The sequence below is a fragment of the Hyla sarda genome, chromosome 1, assembly GCF_029499605.1.
Source record: "Hyla sarda isolate aHylSar1 chromosome 1, aHylSar1.hap1, whole genome shotgun sequence".
NCBI classification, from domain to species: domain Eukaryota; kingdom Metazoa; phylum Chordata; class Amphibia; order Anura; family Hylidae; genus Hyla; species Hyla sarda.
In genome coordinates, this window is record NC_079189.1 from 244,697,758 (window position 1) to 244,718,299 (window position 20,542).

At 44.0% G+C, this 20,542-nt stretch overlaps 1 protein-coding gene across 6 annotated transcripts in view; it reads left to right on the forward strand.

Annotated features, from left to right (window-relative positions):
* CERS4 (ceramide synthase 4) overlaps positions 1–20,542 on the forward strand; it is a 324,796-nt gene that overhangs the window by 214,408 nt on the left and 89,846 nt on the right. For all 6 annotated transcript variants that reach the window (XM_056569864.1, XM_056569861.1, XM_056569856.1 and 3 more), the window contains 3 exons: positions 1,693–1,811; positions 14,236–14,293; positions 20,377–20,427. In XM_056569864.1, coding sequence (XP_056425839.1) covers positions 1,693–1,811; positions 14,236–14,293; positions 20,377–20,427 — 228 coding nt within the window. The remainder of the gene's footprint in view (positions 1–1,692; positions 1,812–14,235; positions 14,294–20,376; positions 20,428–20,542) is intronic.

A 20,542-nucleotide genomic window follows, 5' to 3' on the forward strand; every position in this document is an offset into this window, starting at 1 on the left:
ATAAATAGACATATAAACTCAAATGACAGCAGATACTCCGTTCATTTGTCCGTATCTTTGCAAAGAAAATCCCTCTAGGGTCCAGAACAATAACTAAAGCAAAAGAAAAAAAAGAGAAAAAAAAACAAACCAACCCTAACATACTTGGTGTTCTTCATTAATAGGTACATGCATGTCAGACATAGTACATGCATGTCAGACTTAAAATAAAGTAAGGAAGAGGAATGTGTCTTGCATGCCTAGCAAGTTGTATCACATTCATCATGCTACATACATAAATAAATGTACCGTATATACTCGAGTATAAGCCGACCCGAATATAAGCCGAGGCCCCTAATTTTACCCCAAAATCCCAGGAAAAGTTATTGACTCGAGTATAAGCCTAGGGTGGGAAATACATCATCCCCCCCTGTCATCATCCAGACCCCCGTCATTAACACCCTCATCATCATCACCCTGTCATCATCCCCCCTTCATCATCACCGCCTGTCATCATCCCACACCCCCCCTTCATCATCACCGCCTGTCATCATCCCACACCCCCCCTTCATCATCCCCTTGTCATCATCCCCCCCTTCATCATCCCCTTGTCATCATCCCCTCCCTCCTTCATCATCCCCTTGTCATCATCCCCACCCCCCCTTCATCATCCCCTTGCCATCATCCCACACCCCCCCTTCATCATCCCCTTGTCATAATCCCACACCACCCCCCTTCATCATCCCCTTGTCATCATCCCACACCCCCCCCTTCATCATCACCACATGTCATCAGCCCCCCCTTCATCATCACCGCTTGTCAATGTCTGATACAGTGGTCTTCAACCTGCGGACCTCCAGAGGTTTCAAAACTACAACTCCCAGCAAGCCCGGGCAGCCATCGGCTGTCCGGGCTTGCTGGGAGTTGTAGTTTTGAAACCTCTGGAGGTCCGCAGGTTGAAGACCACTGCGGCCTTCGACATCATCCAGCCCCCCCTCTCACCCCCTTTAGTTCTGTACTCACCTCCGCTCGGTGGGACGTTAGGGTGCGCTGGTCCGGTGCTGCAGGACTGTCCAGTGGGGAGGTCGTCCGGTGGGATATTGGTTCCGGGCTGCCATCTTCACCGGGGGGCCTCTTCTCCTCGCTTCGGGCCTGGAATAGAGGCGTTGCCTTGACGACGACGCAGAGGGACGTTGGTAATGAACGTGACTATTCCAGGGCCGAAGCGCGGAGAAGAGGCCCCACCGGTGAAGATGGCAGGCCGGAACCACTATCCCACCGGACGACCTTCCCACCGGACAGTCCTGCAGCACCGGACCAGCGCACCCGTCCCGCCGAGCGGAGGTGAGTACAGAACTAAAGGGGGTGAGAGGGGGGGGGAGCTGAATGATATCGAAGGCCGCAGTGGTCTTCAACCTGTGGACCTCCAGAGGCTTCAAAAATACAACTCCCAGCAAGCCAGGGCTTGCTGGGAGTTGTAGTTTTGAAACATCTGGAGGTCCGCAGGTTGAAGACCACTGAGGGCGGAGAGTTCACTCGAGTATAAGCCGAGGGGGGTGTTTTCAGCACGAAAAATCGTGCTGAAAAACTCGGCTTATACTCGAGTATATACGGTATGCAATTTTCCACTAATGCCTAAATGTATGCATTATTACTATTATTAGACAATATTTTGAAAATGCTATATAGTTTAACAATCTAACTAACTTGCAGATTGAAATCCGCTACTTGTCAGCTGAATGCAAAATGCAGATTCGCCAAGTTGAACATTGGTTCAGATGTCGAAGAAACCAAGACAGGCCAAGCATAACCAAGAAATTCTGTGAGGCCAGGTGAGATAAAGTCTGAACCTTAAAACTGACATCTACTTAAAAAGGGCATATCAATAAATGACAGTACATGAAATTATAAGACTTTTCTCAAATACATATCATAAGACCAAATGATCCAATGATCTCGCTCTGTATTAGGCCATGTTTACACAATGGAATTTCTGAGTGTAATCTGGCAGAATAATTCTACTCAGATATTCCATTTCAGCAGAATCCCATTTCTTTGAATGGAATTCTACTTGCTTGCACACGTCAGAATTTCCACAGTAGATGCCTTTTCCGTGGAAATTCTGATTCCATCCCCCCACTGATAGAATTGATATGTCAGTTCTTTCGGTGGAATCCTCTCAGACATGCATTGTCATCCATGTAAATGGGGCATTTCCAAGCAGTCCTAGCTGAGGCATTTTCTGCTGGTGCACACTATTTGCAGAATGTCTGCATGTGTTTTCCAGTGGACATTCCACAAAATGTCCGCCATGTAAACATGACCTTTCTAGGGAAACATGTTACTTGAATTTTAACAGGGAGAGATCAAAATCTGGCAATTCTCTTCTCTAGGAGGTACCAATTGTGGTGGTGGGAGCAGATTTTGTAATAAAACAAAAAAAACAACCTGTGTTAACAGAGAAAAAAGGAACGCTCAATAACGACATGAGAACTTACAATTGTGGCTAAAAGACTGACACATATTTACCTTCATGCTCATAACTCCTGGTCGAGGCTAGACTAATGCATTATGACTGACTCCTTATTGCCTAGGGTAAAGCACCTTAAAGGGGTACTCCAGTGAAAAAAATGTTTTACATCATCTGGTGCCAAAAAGTTAAACAGATTTGTAAATTACTTCTTTATAAAAATCTTAATCCTTCCAGTACTTATCAGCTACTGTATGCTGGAAGTTGTATAGTTCTTTTCTGTCTGACAACAGTGTTCTCTGCTGACACCTTTGTCCATGTCAGGAACTGTCCAGAGCAGGAGATGTTTTCTATGTTTTACTCTGGACAGTTCCTGACACAGACAGCAGAGAGCACTGTGGTAAGACAGAAAATAATTATACAACTTCCTCTGTAGCATACAGCAGCTTATATGTACTGGAAGGATTAAGACTTTAACTGTTAAGGGACATCTGCAGCGAACAAAACATATGCCCTATCCACAGGTTAGGGGATAAGGTTCTGATCACGGGGAGTCCGACCGCTGGGACCCCCCGCGATCTCCCGAATGGGGCCCCAGCATTGCTGCACTGTGCGCCGGGTAATGCGTGTAGCTTCGACCTCACTGAGGTTGACGGTACGTCCCCTCCACACCCCCTCCCCATACAGCTCTATAGGAGAGGCGGGGAGCACGAACGCTGCCTCCCGTCTCTCCCATAGAGATACTGCAACCGGCACGCCTCCTACGGAAGAGTCGCGGCAGAGCCGTGGCCCCATGCAGAAGATTGTGGGGGGTCCCAGTGGTCAGACCTCCCGCGATCAGACACTTATCCCCTATCATGTGGATAGGGGATAAGTTTTGTTTGCTGCAGATGCCCTTTAACTTTTTGTGACTTTTAGTGACATCATCACTAAAGAAACAGATTTTATTCAGAGATTTGCGATAGGTTGACCCCTTAAAGGAAATCTATCAGCAGTGTCAGCTGCACTAACCTGTCGGTACCGACAGGTAGTGCAGGTGACACTGATGACAATGGTACTTACCTTGTCCGGATCAGTGCAGGGGATCTCCGGTAATCTCCTCTGTTAACTTCAGCTCCGGTCTTGGGGCATGGGCGGAGCTTATTGACATCACCGCTGCTGTTCTCCAGCAGCGGGATGCAGCAGAGAGCAGCAGCGACTTGGGGCATGGGCGGAGCTTAGTGACGTCACCTCTGCTAGAGAACAGCAGCGGTGACATCACTAAGCTCTGCCCGTGCCCCAGGCCAGGCCAGAGTTGAAGTTAATGGAGGAGATTACCGGAGATCCCCTGCACGGAATGGGAAAAGGTAAGTACTGTTGTCATCAGTGTCACCTACACTATTGTTGGTACCGATAGGTTAGTGCAGGTGACACTGGTGACAGATTTCCTTTATGGACTAAATGTTTTTCCGTTTTTGCACTTTCGTTTTTTCTCCTTACCTATTAAAAATCATAACCCTTTAAATTTTGCACCTACAGACCCATATGATGGCTTGTTTTTTGCACCAATTCTACTTTGCCAAAAGGAAGAAATTGCTGTGGCACACGTCCAATCTGTAACGTCTTTATTAAGGAGGTTTTACGGGAAGCAGGCGACAGCCCTATCACATGATTTAACCCCACCCCTTAAATACATCAAAATTCAAAAACAACTTTATTGACAGCTTACAAAAATACTTCCTAACATAAAATTCACTGTGGATGAAAATGAATATCTACTTTGCAATGCATATACAAATACATTATCCCCAGATGACTATTAACACAAGAGGCTATTAATATATTTGTGTTCATTCAAGCCTAACGGGCCCAAGGCTTCTGTTCTCAGAATGAGTTTTGTTTCTCTTTTCAACAGTTCTTCATTGCGATCACCTCCCTGGCTGGACATGTTAACTTGTAATAATCCACAGAAGCGCATACATGTGGGATTCCCCTCATGAGCTTCTCTCATGTGGTTGATCAAGCGAGTTGATCCAATCCCCGTTCTCAGGAAGCGCATATTGTTAGACTCACTGCAGTCGACTGGAACTCAGGATGTAGTGGATCCGCTGGACCTGTGTGGCAGATGACGCGGGCCGTGCCAAGGAGCGGAGTCTAAGGTGCCGCTGGTTTTCACCAGAGCCCGCCACAAAGCGGGATGGACTTGCTGCGGCAGGCGGCACGCAGGTTGCAACCCCTTGCACGACTCGACCACACAGGCAGCTGAGGTGAAGCGTGGCACAGAAGGGATAGACAGGATGTAGTCAGGCTAGCAGGAGGTCTGGGCAGGCAGCACAGGAGCGTAGTCAGTAGGGTAGCAGAAGGTCAATAGGCAAGCGGCTAGGAACACGGTCAGGTCACAGAATGCAAGGTCTGATACACGGCAAGGAACACAAAATACTGCTTTCTCTCAGGCACAAAGGCAAACAAAGATCCGGCAAGGGCAAGAGGGAGGAGCAGGAACTTAAAACTGAGGTACAGGTGAAAACTAATTATGGGCGCACTGGCCCTTTAAATTTCAAAGCTCCAGCGCGCCCCTAGGAGGCGGGGGCACATGCGTCGGAGCTGAGGAGGAGAGGCTGGGTACAGAGGTAAGTGAAGGGCTGGGACTCACATGTGGGCGCACCCCGAGATGCGAATCCCAGCCCTGCCGGTGGCTGACAAGGACAGGGAGATGCGCTCACGGACGGTATGTCCGGCCGGAGCGCAGTGTATAACAGTACCACCCCTTTGGTCTCCCCCTCTTCTTGTGGGACAAAAATTTCTTGAGGAGATTACGGTCCAAGATGTTCTCCTCAGGCTCCCAGGGCTTCTCCTCAGGACCAAATCCCCTCCAATCGACCCCAAAAAAATTTCTGCCACGTACCGTTTTAAAGTTCAGGATCTCTTTAACCTGAAAAATATCTAAGGAACCGGACACAGGAATTGGAGCGGAGTTTTTTCTTTGAGAGTAACGGTTGATAACAAGAGGTTTGAGGAGAGATACATGAAAGGAGTTAGGAATGCGTAGAGAAGGGGGTAAACTGAGTTTTTAAGAAACTGGATACATTTTTTGTAAGACCTCGAACGGACCTAGGAAACGAGGACCTAATTTGTAACTTGGGATTTTGAAATGAATGTACTTAGAAGATGATGACCAAAAACAATAAAAAAAACGGAGATGTCTTCGTGGATTCAGAATCTTTATGATTGTATGAAAATTCGGCCCAGGGAAGAAGATCAACCCAGTCGTCCTGACGAGCTGAAAAAAAATGACGTAAATAAGTCTACAAGATTGGATTTACCCTCTCCACCTGGCCATTGGACTAGGGGTGGTAGGCAGAGGAAAAATCCAAACTGATGCCAAGGCAAGGAACAGAGAGCTCGCCAGAATTTGGACACAAACTGAACTCCGCAATCCGAGACGATACTTTCTGGAAGACCATGAAGATGGAAGATATGAAGTAAGAAGTGGAGCTGATGGGAGTCCGGGGATTGAGATAAAATAGCCATTTTAGAAAACCGATTAACCACAACCCAGATGACTGTGTTATTATGTGATGGTGGAAGATCGGTAATAAAATCCATAGCAATGTGAGTCCATGGACTCTCAGGAATGGGCAATGGCTGCAAGAGTCCTGCGGGTCTCAGTCGAGGGGTCTTGTCACAAGCACAAGTGACACAGGAACATACAAATTCAGAGACATTGTGTTCCAGACGCGGCCATCAATAGTGTCGGGAGACTAAAAGAAGAGTCTTGCGTACTCCAGGATAGCCAGTCAATAAAAAAGAATGACCCCATTTCAGGACTTTGCGTCTCAATCTGACTGGTACAAAAGTTTTGCCAGGAGGTACCTTTAGAAGATCGGCGGGAGCTGCTGAAATCAGACGGTCAGGAGGGATAATATGTCTAGGTGTAGGATCCAAACCCACAACGTCAGAAGATCTGGAGAGGGCATCAGCTCTGATATTCGTGTTAGCTGGATGGAAATGAATGAAAAAATTTAATCTGGAAAAGAACAATGACCACCTTGCCTGACGAGGGTTCAAACGTTGAGCAGACTGAAGGTACAGGAGATTCTTGTGGTCAGAATAGATACTGATCGGATGAGGAGATCCTTCCAACAAATGTTGCCACTCCTCTAAGGCGAGTTTTATAGCAAGCAGTTCTCGATCTCCGATGAAGTAGTTCCTTTCAGCTGGTGAGAAGGTTTTAGAAAAGAATCCAAAGGTTGCAGTTTTACCTTTGGCGCTTTTCTGGGTAAGAATGGCACTCGCTCCTACGGACGAAGCGTCAACCTCCAAGGCAAAAGGTCTTTCCGGATCAGGTCTAGAAAGCACAGGAGCTGAAGCAAAGACAGACTTTAGGCTGGAGAAAGCCTCTTCGGCCTCAGGAGGCCATAACTTAGCATTAGAGTTCTTTCTGGTGAGAGCTACAATGGGAGAGACCACAGAAGAAAAATGTGGGATGAATTGACGATAATAGTTGGCAAATCCCAGGAAACGTTGAATAGCCCGAAGACCGGTAGGGCGAGGCCAATCCAACACCGCAGACAGTTTTACTGGATCCATTTGCAGACCTTGATGAGAGACAATATAACCAAGTAACAGGAGACTGGATTTCTCAAAAAGGCATTTCTCCAGTTTAGAGATGATTCCTCCGGAGGCGTCGAAGGACCAGACGAACATGAGTACGATGCTCCTCCAAGTTGAAAGAATAAATGAAGATGTCATCAAGATACACGACAACACAGGTATAGAGAAGGTCAAGGAAGATATCATTGACGAATTCCTGAAAAACAGCTGGAGCATTACAAAGACCAAAAGGCACCACAAGATACTCAAAATGTCCATCTCGGGTATTAAAAGCTGTTTTCCATTCGTCTCCCTCTCGAATACAAATCAGATTATAAGCTCCATGTAAATCCAATTTGGAGAAGACTTTGGCCTCCCCGAAGACGATCAAAAAGTTCAGTGATCAAAGGAAGAGGATAACGATTCTTGACCGTGATTTTGTTGAGACCTCTGTAATCAAAACATGGGCGGAGAGAACCATCCTTCTTGCTAGCAAAGAAGAACCCGGCTCCAGCAGGTGAAGAAGACTTTCAGGTAAATCCTTTTTGGAGGTTCTCTTGGATGTATTTTTGCATGGCTTGAGTCTCTGGGTCTGACAAAGGATAGATTCTACCACGAGGTGGCATAGTCCCAGGCAGTAAATCAATGGGGCAATCGTAAGGACGATGCGGAAGTAAAGTCTCAGCTTGTTTTTCGCAAGACATTAGAAAAATCTTTATAAGGGTAAGGCAAACCAGGCATAGGCTGCATTCATATCTCGTTTTGTACATACAGGCGCTGTGCGCTCCCGTACCTCGGCCAGATCAGCCCGTGACTCCATTTACTTTAATGAGCCGACCGGAGTCAAACGATGACTGCGGTAAGCTCAGTTTTGACCCATATGCGGTTTTGGACCGGACCTAAAACCGTAGTATACTACGGTTTGAGGTCCGGTTAGGAAACCGCGTACGGGTCAAAACTGAGCTGACTAGAGTCACCGTTTGACTCCGGTCGGCTACGGGCGACTCATTAAAGTAAATGGACTAACGGGCTGATCCGGCTGGGGTACGGGAGCGCCCGGTTTTCCCCAGCCGGATCCGGCACCCGTATGTACAAAACGAGATGTGAATGCAGCCATAGGAGGAAGGGAAGAAACAATTTTAGGCTGGACCGGCACAAGACAACAATTTTGACAGCACTGTCCCCAGCGGGTGATTTATCCAGCTTTCCAGTCAAGCTGCGGGAAATGACGTTGGAGCCAAGGAAGACCGAGAAGTATCTGAGAAGTACAATGTGGAAGCACATAGAATTCAATCCTTTCCTTATGCAAGACTCCCACCTGCAAGAGAAGAGACTCTATACGGTAAAGCACTCTACAGTCCAGATTTTGCCCAGTGACAGAAGAGATGAACAGAGGCTTGACAAGACGATGCACAGGAAGACCATATTCATGCACGAGAGAGACATTAATAAAGTTGGCAGCAGCACCAGAGTCCAAGAATGCAGAAGCAAAGAATGAAGTCTGAGCAGAAACGTGGACTTGAACAGAGATATTATATATATAGAGGTAGTATTCACACCCAGGGACGCCTCTCCTACGTATCCTAGGTGCGAGTGTTTTCCTGGACACTGAGGACAGAAAAACAGTCTTTGAGAAAGTGCTCCGGACTGGCACAGTATAGGCACAAATTCTCATTGTGTCGTCGGGATCTTTCCTGCTGGGTGAGGCGAGTACGATCCACTTGCATAGCCACTTCAGTACTTCCACTTACATTACGAAGTTCCTCCTGTCTTTCGGCAAAACGCACATCAGTACGTGCTCCAAATGGATCAGTTCACACAGGTTAGTCGCAGGATCTCGCGCAGCAAGAGCGTTCTTTATTCTACTGGACAGTCGTTTTTAAATGTAGCACATAAGGCCTCGTCGTTCCATGCCAATTCAGAAGCAAGGGTGCGAAACTGGACTGCATAGTCTCCCACAGAGGAAGTCCCTTGTTTTAGGTTAAGAAGAGCCGTCTTGGCAGAGGAAGCACGTGTGGGTTCTTCAAAAACGCTGCGGAACTCTAAGAAGTGTTACATTATGCGCTCCGGCCACACACACTGGCCAGAGCGCACACTACCTGCTGCTGCTGGCCAGGCTGGGACTTTCATCGCGGGACGTGCCCTCATGCGAGCCCCAGTCCGTCACTCACCTGGTGCTTCTCCTGCCCTAGGCTCTGCCTCACTGCTCCGACGTGCGTGTCCCCATCCCCTAGGGCGCGCACGCACCACAGCTTTAAGATTTAAAGGGCCAGTGCGCTCATTAGTGTGATTCACCTGTGGCTCATTTATATTTTCCTCCACCCTCCTCACTGAGAGCCTGAGAGAAAGCATTCCTGTTTCTGCCTTGTCATGTATCTGATCCTTCGCTTTGTGACCCGACATTGTTTCTCTGCCGCCTGCCTATTGACCTCCTGCTACGTCCTGACTACACAACCGTGCCGCCTGCCCTGACCTTCTGCTATCCAGACTACAAGCTGCCTTATCCTTCCTGTGCCTCGCATCTCCTCAGCTGCCTGTATGGTCGAGCCGTGCCAGGGGTAGCGACCTGGGTGCCGCCTGCCACAGCAAGTCCATCCCACTTTGCGGCGGGCTCTGGTGAAAACCAGCGGCACCTTAGACTCTGTTCCCTGGTACGGTCTGAGTCATCTGCCACACAGGTCCAGCGGATCCACATCCACCGGGGTTCCTGTCTTCTGAAACGTTTGTGTTACAGTAAAATCCGGCCATGGATCCTCCTGAGGTACTCCTGCATGAAGTCGCGGATCTTCGCTCCGTGCAGTTGTCCTGACAGGCGCAGCAACTTTCTCAACTTTCAGCTATGGTGCAACAGCTTTTGGCCTTGCAATAGCAGCAGGTACCGCAACCTGGCCCACTCCCACCACCAGCTCCTGCAGTGTCTTCTGGCTCCCAGCTACGCCTGCCTTTACATTCCAAGTATGATGGGGATTCCAAGTCATGCATCGTTACACAGTGCTCCATGCACTTGGAGCTCATGTCTGAACTGTTTCCGACAGAACGTGCGAAGGTGGCCTTTGTCATTAGCCTACTGTCCAGCAAAGCCCTGGCCTGGGCTACACCCCTTTGGGACCGCGGTGATCCAGTAGCTTCACACTTAACAGTTTTTCTGGCAGAATTTCGCTGTGTCTTTGAGGAACCCACACGTGCCTCTTATGCGTAGTCGGCTAAACCTATGTCAAGGGAATTCTTCCGTTGGTGACTACGCGGTTCAATTCTGCACTCTAGCCTCAGAACTGGCATGGAATGACGAGGCCTTGTGTGCCACATTCAAAAAAGGACTAGCTAGCAGGATTAAAGATGCCCTTGCTGCACGTGATCCTAGAGCTGGGCGGTATGACCAAAAGTGTGTATCACTGTATTTAACGGTATTTCTCCCCCCCTCACACCAATAATGTGACCCGTGGGTGCTGCACTGTCCCCCACATGGGTGAACTAATTGTGTTACCCGCAAGCACCGCTCTCCTCGTCCTCCTGTTAGTTGCGGGCCGCCGGCGCTGGAAATCTGTACTGTACTACATATTCCTGTGCCCGGGCTGCAAAAATAAACAAAATAAACTTTTACTTACCTTCCTACGTTCCCCCCGTTGCTCCGGTAACGGCCTCACGCTCGGGATGGGAACATATATAATATAGGAATTTAGGTGCACTACTGTGGTAGATGTATACAGTGACATTGGCTATCCCTCAATACTGATGTTAAAATTGAGACATTTGCCAGTATATCCTTATATGAAGGACATACCAGAGCCCGCACACCAAAGCCAAGGTTTCTCAAATGGCACGGGACCTAGTGCTAAACCTACCTGTGAGTGATAAGCAAAACAGGGGCCAGTGGGCAATTACGGCAGCATTAGGCCGGCTCACAGAGTCCTCCCAGGTACCCTCCAGCGTGGCTAAACTGAATGACTGAACACAGCTTGAAATCCTGCGCATCAAATCTGCGCAAAATATTGTACGCGTGAATAGACCCTAAGGGTGCGTTCACACTGAGTAATTCAAAAGGAATTCACTCGAGTAATTCCTCTTCAATTCCCCGCTTAGAAATAATTAACACCTGCTTTGCCATTGACTTCATTGTATTTTACTCTGCACTGTTCACAATGCGGAAATTCCGCTCGCGGATTCCTCCACGAAATTCCGTTCCGCTAGAAGAAAGAATATGTTCATTCTTCTTGCGGAATATGCGAGCAGAATTCCAATGAAGTCAATGTTAAAAAATGTTCCGCTTGAAATCATTTCCGCAAAGAATTTGCGTGAAATTCATGTGGAAATTCTGCATGAAATTTTTTTTAATTCCAATTGGTGGTTGTAGTCCAGCAAAAAAAAAAACTGTTTCGTCCTATATTCCGCGTTAATTCCGCACGATTGTCACTCAAATTTTGTGCAAAATTCGCACAAAAAAACTGTAAATTCTGCGGCAGATTTTTTACTTGAGGATTCCTCTCCTTTTCCTCAGTGTGAACGCACCCGAAGGCTCTGTTGTGCTGCTCCTCTTGTTCCCATCAGTGCCGGGAGATCCTGTCTTTTTCTAAAGTCCTCTTTGCTATATTCATGTAATCAGACATACCATGTGGATATGCTATGGTTCTTTCAGATGGGAATATCCCTTTAAAGAGCAAGAGTCAATTTCATGAACTATCAGGAGCTGAGGAGTATTCATAGTATTCATTCACAGTTATAGCAATAGTCATGGCAATGGAATTTGAAATAAAATAAAATAAAAAATGGTTATATGTTATTAAGTACCTAATGCTGATTATGTGCATGTCATTTTTATTTGTCAAGCATCTATATTTCTTCTAAAAATACTTCCATTCTGCTGCTTACTTGCTCTCATATCCTCTGCTCTGGAGGGGGCATGTTCTCTTGCTCTTTCTATACATGACTTAAAAGGGTACTCCAGGGGAAAACTAATTTTTTCAAATCAACTGATGCCAGAAAGTTATACAGATTTGTAAATTACTTCTATTTGAACATCTTAATCCTTCCAGTACTTATCAGCTTCTCCAGAGGAAGGCCAGACAGGGGAATGCAGCAAGATGCATTCCCATGTCTGGTGCCGGTCCAGTGGGTCCAACCATTCGGTGTCCAAACTGAGACGCTGGACGATTGTGAACTATCCCATTCAAATGAATGGGATCAGTTCTAGCATCAGTTTCCCTCCGATGCTTTTAAGCAAGCAATGGAGGAAAAAGGTAACTGACGCCAGATATATATGAACAATCTTTTTTAAGGCTAAGTTTCTACTTGTTTATTTTTTTGTGTGCGTTTTTTCCCAAAAAACGCCAAGACGGCCCCCATGATGCAGCCAGATGTTAGCTGTAAATCAGTGAGAAATCCCAAAATTCTTTTTCCACTTTGCTTTTTTCAGTTTGACTTTTTTTTAATCCTTTTGGCGTTTTTTCATTCTTTTTTGGTGTTTTTCAGCTCCTTGGCGGTTTTGCAAAGTCGCAGCATGTTGAGCCTATGGTGTTTTTTCCCCTGAAATCGTGGCATTTTTCTCCCATAGAAGTCTACTGGAGTAAAAAAATGACATGTGGGTTTTAACTTTTGCAGGCGGCTTTCATTATTTTTTGAACTTTACCAAAAAAGTGATGGAGATACCTTTTTTTAATAACATTTTTCAGGGTACCATTAAAAAAAAAAAAATAATACAGTAGTGATGGAAAAAATAACGGAATTTATCTTTTTTATAATTACATTTTTATAAATTTTTAAAACAGGTTCAATTTATGTGGGCAGGCAGGGCACTAAAAATGTACACGACAAAAATAAAAATGTAGTGTGTGTGTTTTTCACTTTTCTTTTTTTATATATATATTTTTTAGGTAGCACTACTACTCCCAGCATGGAACACACAGTTACACACAGTACTGTACTATTTGACAGATTAGCCCGGGTCTTTGGCGATCCTTCTGTATAATGTATAGATGCGGCCGGCCGCTCTTCTATGGTCTCCTGCACTGCTGTATATATACACCTATTCATATTTCCTGCAGAGAGCTGTGATTGGCCTGATGGTTCCAGTCAATCACAACTCTCTTTGGGAAATATGAATAGGTGTATATATACGTCAGTGCAGGGGACCATAGAAGAGCGGCCGTCCGCATCTATACATTATACAGGAGGATCACAGCGGGTATCAGGAGTGACATCCGCTGTGATCTTTCCTTAACTGCAGGTACTACTGCTCCCAACATGGAGCACATTCTGCTCAATGCTGGGAGCTGTAGTACCTGCAATAATAGACAGATTACAAGTGTCAGAAGTTACACTCGCTGCGATCTGTCTATTAATGAAGGTACTACAGCTCCCAGCATGGAGCAGAGTGTGCTCCATGTTGGGAGTAGTAGTACCTGCAGTTAAGGAAAGTTCACAGTGGGTGTCACTCCAGACACCCGATGCGATCGTCCTATCTATTGCGCTCGCATCTCTGCACTATACTCCAGCCGGCCAGTGATATGAATAGAGCATCACTCATTCATATTTCCCTCTGAGAGCGGGGATTGGCTGCAACCAATCGGCCATTCCCCACTCTGGGTGGAAAATATGTTCTGTTCTCATCACTGGCCGGCCTGGAGTATACTGCAGAGATGCGAGTGCTGTATAGAGCCGCTTCGCATCTCTGCTATATTATGGAAGATCGCATTGGGTGTCAGGAGTGACACCCGGGGCGATCTGTCTCTTAGTATATATACTACTACTCCCATCATGGAACAGCCTGTCCCATGCTGGGAGTAGTAGTACTACCTAAAAAATGTAAAAAATTTTGGGGAAAAAAGTGAAACACACACTATTAAAAATTTCGGTATAAAAAAATATACATTCTCTTAAATAATTTTTTTTCAATACTACTGTATCATTTATTTATTTTTTATTTTGGTACCCAGCAAATTTTGAAAAAAGTCAAAGGGGCCAAAAATGCAATTTCCACTCGAAGGCAAGAAACGCCAGGAAAAAAAATGCCAGAAAAGACACAGGAAAATGCTGTGGCTTTTTTTATGGAGTTATTTTGGGCCACAAAAGAACCAAGTAGAAACTTAGCCTAAGTGTTATTAGTATATTAGGTAATCATTTTGTTTAATAGTATTATTGCATAATTTTCATTAATAGTATTGGTGGGAGCAACAAAATTTCTATGGAAATGATTGTAAATGCTTGATTTGTTTTTCCAGCTGGAGGTTTACTATGTACTTAATTTCATTCCTCACTGGATTTGCTTTACTAGTAAACGTGAGTATACTTTTTGTATTATAGATCCATTGTGGTACTGCTTTTATGGGAGAAAATCTCTGTTCCATGTCAAACTATCATATTCATAACTCTATAGGTGCAGCATGTATCCATTTCTAACTATAAGAATCATATTCTAATTACAGATGCATAATATTGTCACGCACAGCACAAGCATGGTACATGTCAATTTCTTTTTAAAAAAAAGGGAAATATAGTTTGTTTTTAACTATATTTTTTTTCATGTAACAAAGTATAGCAAAGTATCATTGTTTTTACTCTTACTTTTTCACTCTTACTTTCTTATTCATATTCATATTATTATTTTTTAAATAGATCCCAAATAACATACTGATTATGTGGCATAATAGTACAATGCTGGCAGGAGTCTTCAGAGGATATGTGTCTTCCCGATCATCTCCACAGAACCCGTCAACAGCACAAGACCCAGTGCCATAGAATCACATTGGCCCTCATTTACTAACAGGATCCCAACACTTTTTGTCGGGTTTTGCGCCAGAATTCTGTCTGCGCCAGAATTTGCGCCAGAATCTGGCGCACAACCCGACAAAATCAAAATCACTAAAAAAAAAACTACAAAAAGGGCGTTTTTCCAGACAAAAGGGGCGTGTTCCCGACAAAAAGAGAAAAAACCCTCCGAGTGTGAAGAAAACTCACAGGAAAACCTATGAGTTTTGCTTCACAGAAACCCGACAGCTCTGAGCTGTCGGGAAATTACTCAAAACGGAGTGAATCCTGCTACCCCCAGCATGGAACAGGGTCTGTTCCATGTTGGGGGTAGTAGTACAGGGGCTGAGGGATTGATCGCACCGGGGTCTCACTTCTGAGACCCGATCCGATCAAAAGTTATTAAGCAGGGGAGCGGGCAGCATGTTCCGATCCCCTGCAATGTACTGTAAACTTTCATTTTTAAATTCCCCACCAGAAGCCCTGAATCTATGCAAAGATGTATAGAATCGCTGGGGGGTATATATCTGGCCCCTCCAGCGTTTCTATATATATTTCCCCCTGCTGCGCTATATCAAACTTAGTGGCCGCTGCGCTTGAATAAATGTACTGCCCCCCCAGCGCTATTATATATCTATACTGACCCCCGCTGCGCATATACTGACCCCTGCTGCGCATATTTATATATATACTGCCCCCCCCAGCTGCGCATATTAATCTTCATCTTCTCCTGCCCCTGGGTGCCAATGAATGAAAACTCTATTAGTGGGGGAGCGGAGGGCTGCTGCCCGCTCTCGCTGCTAAGAGTTTGTCATTCATAGCGGGCAGCAGCTGCATATCATTCTGTGGGGGTCAGACATATGGATATGTGTCTGACCCTCACAGCATACATATACAAATTCTGGCTCACCACTATGAACGACAAATAAGCTATTGGCAGCAGCAGCGCGAGCCTCTGCTCCCTGCACTGCTTTACTTGTCATTCATAGCGGTGAGCCGGCACCTGTATATATATAGATGTGCGGTAGGGGTCAGACATATGGATATATTGCGGGACCCCTGCGATCATCCATATACTTTGGATAGAGGATAAGAAGTATAGACACCGGAATACCCCTTTAATACAAAAGACATCCTGCTGCCTAAAAAGTATTAGAAGTATGCTTTACAGGAGTTATCCTTTAAAGGGGTACTCCGGTGGAAAACTTTTTTTTTTAAATCAACTGGTGCCAGAAAGTTAAACAGATATGTAAATTACTTCTATTAATAAATCTTAATCCTTCCAGTACTTATTAGCTGCTGAATACTACAGAGGAAATTATTTTCTTTTTGGAACACACTGCTCTCTGCTGACATCACGAGCACAGTGCTCTCTGCTGACATCTCTGTCCATTTTAGGAACTGTTCAGAGCAGCATATGTTTGCTATGAGGATTTTCTCCTACTCTGGACAGTTCATAAAATGGACAGAGATGTCAGCAGAGAGCACTGTGCTTGTGATTCAGCAGAGAACTCTGTGTTCCAAAAAGAAAAGAATTTCCTCTATAGTATTCAGCAGCTAATAAGTACTGGAAGGATTGAGATTTTTTTAATAGAAGTAATTTACAAATCTGTTTAACTTTCTAGCACCAGTTGATTTTTAAAAAAAGTTTTCCACCGATGTACCCCTTTAAAGAGAAATTTACAAACCTTTTGCAAAGGAACAGTGGGGTAGTTGAAACCAAAGAGATTGCATATTTCATTTTTAAAAAGACCTCTGGAAAAATTTAAGCTGGAATCTGATTGGTTGTTATGGGCAACTGCTTCACTGTTCATACAGTGATCCCTCAACTTACAATGGCCTCAACATACAATATTTTCAATATACAATGATCTTTTCTGGACCATTGTAACTTGAAACCAGACTCAACATACAATGCTACAGCCTGTCCAGATCTGCAAAATGGGCATTTTGCTGGTAAAACCCCTGTATTTCTAAAGTGCATGCACTGATTGGCTGTCTGGTAGTGCCCTCTACAGTACAGGGAGGTACTACATGTTCTGTTCTACTCTTTACCTGTGTATTAGTTATCTACTTATTTTTCTTTAATCCTCACTTTTTCCCATTTTTGGATGACATTTTAAGGGCTTCAGAACCAATTACCAGTTTTCCATAGAGTTATTGTCACGTATGGGCAGGGAAGGAGTGCTCGCTAAGCTCACCCGCGCCCCTGTCCCTGCCTACTTGTCCGCCTATCCTAAATGATAGGCTGCCAACTGGTCAACAATCCCTTCCTAAATAAGTGAGGGGAGTCAAATGTCAACACAATAAAATACAATCCTGTCAGTTGTCAGGAGCAACAGGGAAACAAGCAACTAACAAAGACAAACTAAACATACACACATAAAGTCGATGTCAGTCAAACGAGTCAAGCCAGGAGTGGGAAGAGGTGCCAAATCGCTATAACCAAAGAGAAGTCAGATATGAAGCCAGAAGTCAAGTTGCCGGGTGTACAAGGAAATAAGGGAATGCTAGCTACTCAGGTAATGACCGCTTTCACAGGCATCTTCCCAGTGTCTGATGCGTGGTAATATAGGGAGATGCACATGTGGTCAATCAGTAGCTAGCCACTCAGACAGCAGGGCGTAACCCGGCAACCTTGCAACAACACCTTGTCAGCACCTGTTAACCCTGCTGGTGCTGACAGTTATGGTCTCAACATACAATGTTCGTCCTGGAACCAATTAATATTGTAGCTTGTGGGACCACTGTATATTAATAAATCTCCCATTTTGTATAATTTCACAGTATGTGTGAAAATAAGCATATTGACAGGCATTTATCAAGCGATTTAGTAAATTTTTCTTTACTAAAAATGTTGCAAAAATGTCGCACCTGCGACTACGCGATTTTTCGTGCGACATTTTGACTGGAAAGCGAGAAAAGCAAGTTTTCAAAAACTTAACTACGAAGTAATAATTTTAAAATGGACTACGGGTAGTCAGGTATTTATTAACTGCGACAGTCGCAATTGCGCAAAAAAAAGTCGCAACAGGGTTAAAATTGACTAAATTTACTCCAGCTCAAACATGGAGCAGAAAATGCTACTACCAAAGTAAAAAAGAAGAAATTGCTTACGTGAAAGAAAATTATCAACAGGCTGAAACCAGTTGATAAATAAGTCACACATAAGCAAAAAAAAAGTAAAGAAAAAAGTACTAAAAAAAGGAATACATAAGCAAACATTGATAAATGTCCCTAATTGTCCATAGCAAATAGTAATTATATTATTAGTGGTAGCACTGCCTGCTTTATTGTTTTGCTGTTTTTGCTTCCACCTTTTGCAGGTGGAACGTGGTGGAAACACACGTTCCATTGCTGGCCTTCTCACTGTGCATTGATACTTGTGTAAATTATATACTTTCTGTATGCACTCTACCTGTATATGTATAGAGAGAGAACAAGTACTTCATAGAAATGTATAAAAATATATCTCTCACAGTGAGAATGAACAAGAATTATTTTATGTGTAGTACTGTAATATTTTTTCACTCTTTACATATACGGCCTTATAGAACTGCATACAGGATGTGTGAGGGACTACTTTCTATGCGGATCAGTAGAGGAAGACAGAAGAAATGAGCATGTTACACATTTTCTAATTCCCTGTTATAAATAAAATAAATAAGTTATCTTGTTATTCCATCTCCGATAGTCCATTGTCAGTCTCTGTTTACATTTTGCTGTGTACAGACATGTGACCCCTGTAGCCAGTCATTGAACACATAATTATGTCAGTATGCATTGTTCGCGACTGCAGTTATATTAACCCCTTCATGACCCAGGGTTTTTCCGTTTTTGCACTTTTGTTTTTTCCTCCTTACCCTTAAAAAACTATAACTCTTTCAATTTTGCACCTAAAAATCCATATGATGGCTTATTTTTTGTGCCACCAATTCTACTTTGTAATGACGTCAGTCATTTTACCCAAAAATCTACAGAGAAACAGAAAAAAAATTCATTGTGCGACAAAATTGAAGAAAAAACACAATTTTTTAACTTTTGGGAGCTTCTGTTTCTACACAGTACATTTTTAGGTAAAAATGACACTTTCTCTTTATTCTTTAGGTCCATACGGTTAAAATGATACCCTACTTATATACGTTTGATTTTGTTGTACTTCTGGAAAAAATCATAACTACATGCAGGAAAATTAATACGTTTAAAATTGTCATCTTCTGACCCCTATAACTGTTTTATTTTTCTGCGTTTGGGGCGGTATGAGGGCTCATTTTTTGTGTCGTGATCTGAAGTTTTTAGCGGTACCATTTTTGTATTGATCGGACTTTTTGATCGCTTTTTATTCATTTTTTCATGATATAAAAAGTGACCAAAAATAAGCTTTTTTGGACTTTGGAATTTTTTTGCCATCGACCGTGCGGTTTAATTAATGATATATTTTTATAATTCGGACATTTCTGCAGGAGGCTATATCACATATGTTTATTTTTATTTACACAGTTTTTTTTTTTAAATGGGAAAAGGGGTGTGATTCAAACTTTTATTAGGGAAGGGGTTAAATGATCTTTATTCACTTTTTTTTTTCCACTTTTTTTTTTTTTTTTTTTGCAGTGTTATAGCTCCCATAGGGGACTATAACACTGCACACACTGATCTTTTACATTGATCACTGGTTCGGTGATCAATGATTCTGCCGCTTGACTGCTCATGCCTGGATCTCAGGCACTGAGCAGTCATTCAGCGATCGGACAGCATGGAGGCAGGTAGGGATCCTCCGGCTGTCATGTAAGCTGTTCGGGATGCCGCAATTTCGCCGAGGCTATCCCGAAAAGCTCCCTGAGCTAACCGGCATTAGTTTACTTTCACTTAAGACACAGCATTCAACTTTGAATGCCGCGTCTAAAGGGTTAATAGCGTGCGGCGCCGCGACCACTGCCACGTTTCCCGGCCGTTGCTAGGTGCCGGGTCCGACCCGCTATGACGTGGGGCCATGCCGTGGCCCCACGTTATAGAATGGGAGCCGACCCATGACGTACATGTATGTCATGGGTCGGGAAGGGGTTAAGCTCTGTAGGAGCTGTAAAAGACCCTCTTCAGTAACCCTTCAGTAGCTCTTGTTGTACCAGTTCGCTTTAGGTAAAGGATAGGTCCTGAACGGGATCCACCTTTTTTTATATTTATTTATTTTTAATGTGGCCTAACATAACATATAAAAAAATGATGTTCTACATGAACACAACCTTTACAGGTTTTTATTTATTTATATATTTTTTTAGGTAATTACAGTTTTAATTACAATCTCTTAATACTGGGGGAGATTTTGCAAAACCTGTCCAGAGGAAAAGTTGCTGAGTTGCCCATAGCAACCAATCAGATGACTTCTTTCATTTTTCAGAGGCCTTTTCAAAAATGAAATGAGCAATCTGATTGGTTGCTATGGGCAACTGGTCAACTTTTCCTCTGGACAGGTTTTGATAAATCTCCCCCACTGTATCTATATTTAGTGTAAATTGTTCTGGCAGACTCAAACAATGAGATATTGTTGCTATTTGTGCATAAACTAGCAGCCAGCCCCTGCAGATTGCTTACTTTACATGTTGTGATTTATCATTTAGAAGCCATGGTTTTGGGACCAGCAGGAATTCTGGACAGATTATCCCTATCAGGTAAGTGTCACAAACATTTATGAAACTACCAACTAGAAAATAGTTTATGTTTGCATGTAATGTGCATAGGAATAACATGGTATCATAAATGGGGGACCTGTATAAAGGAAAGACT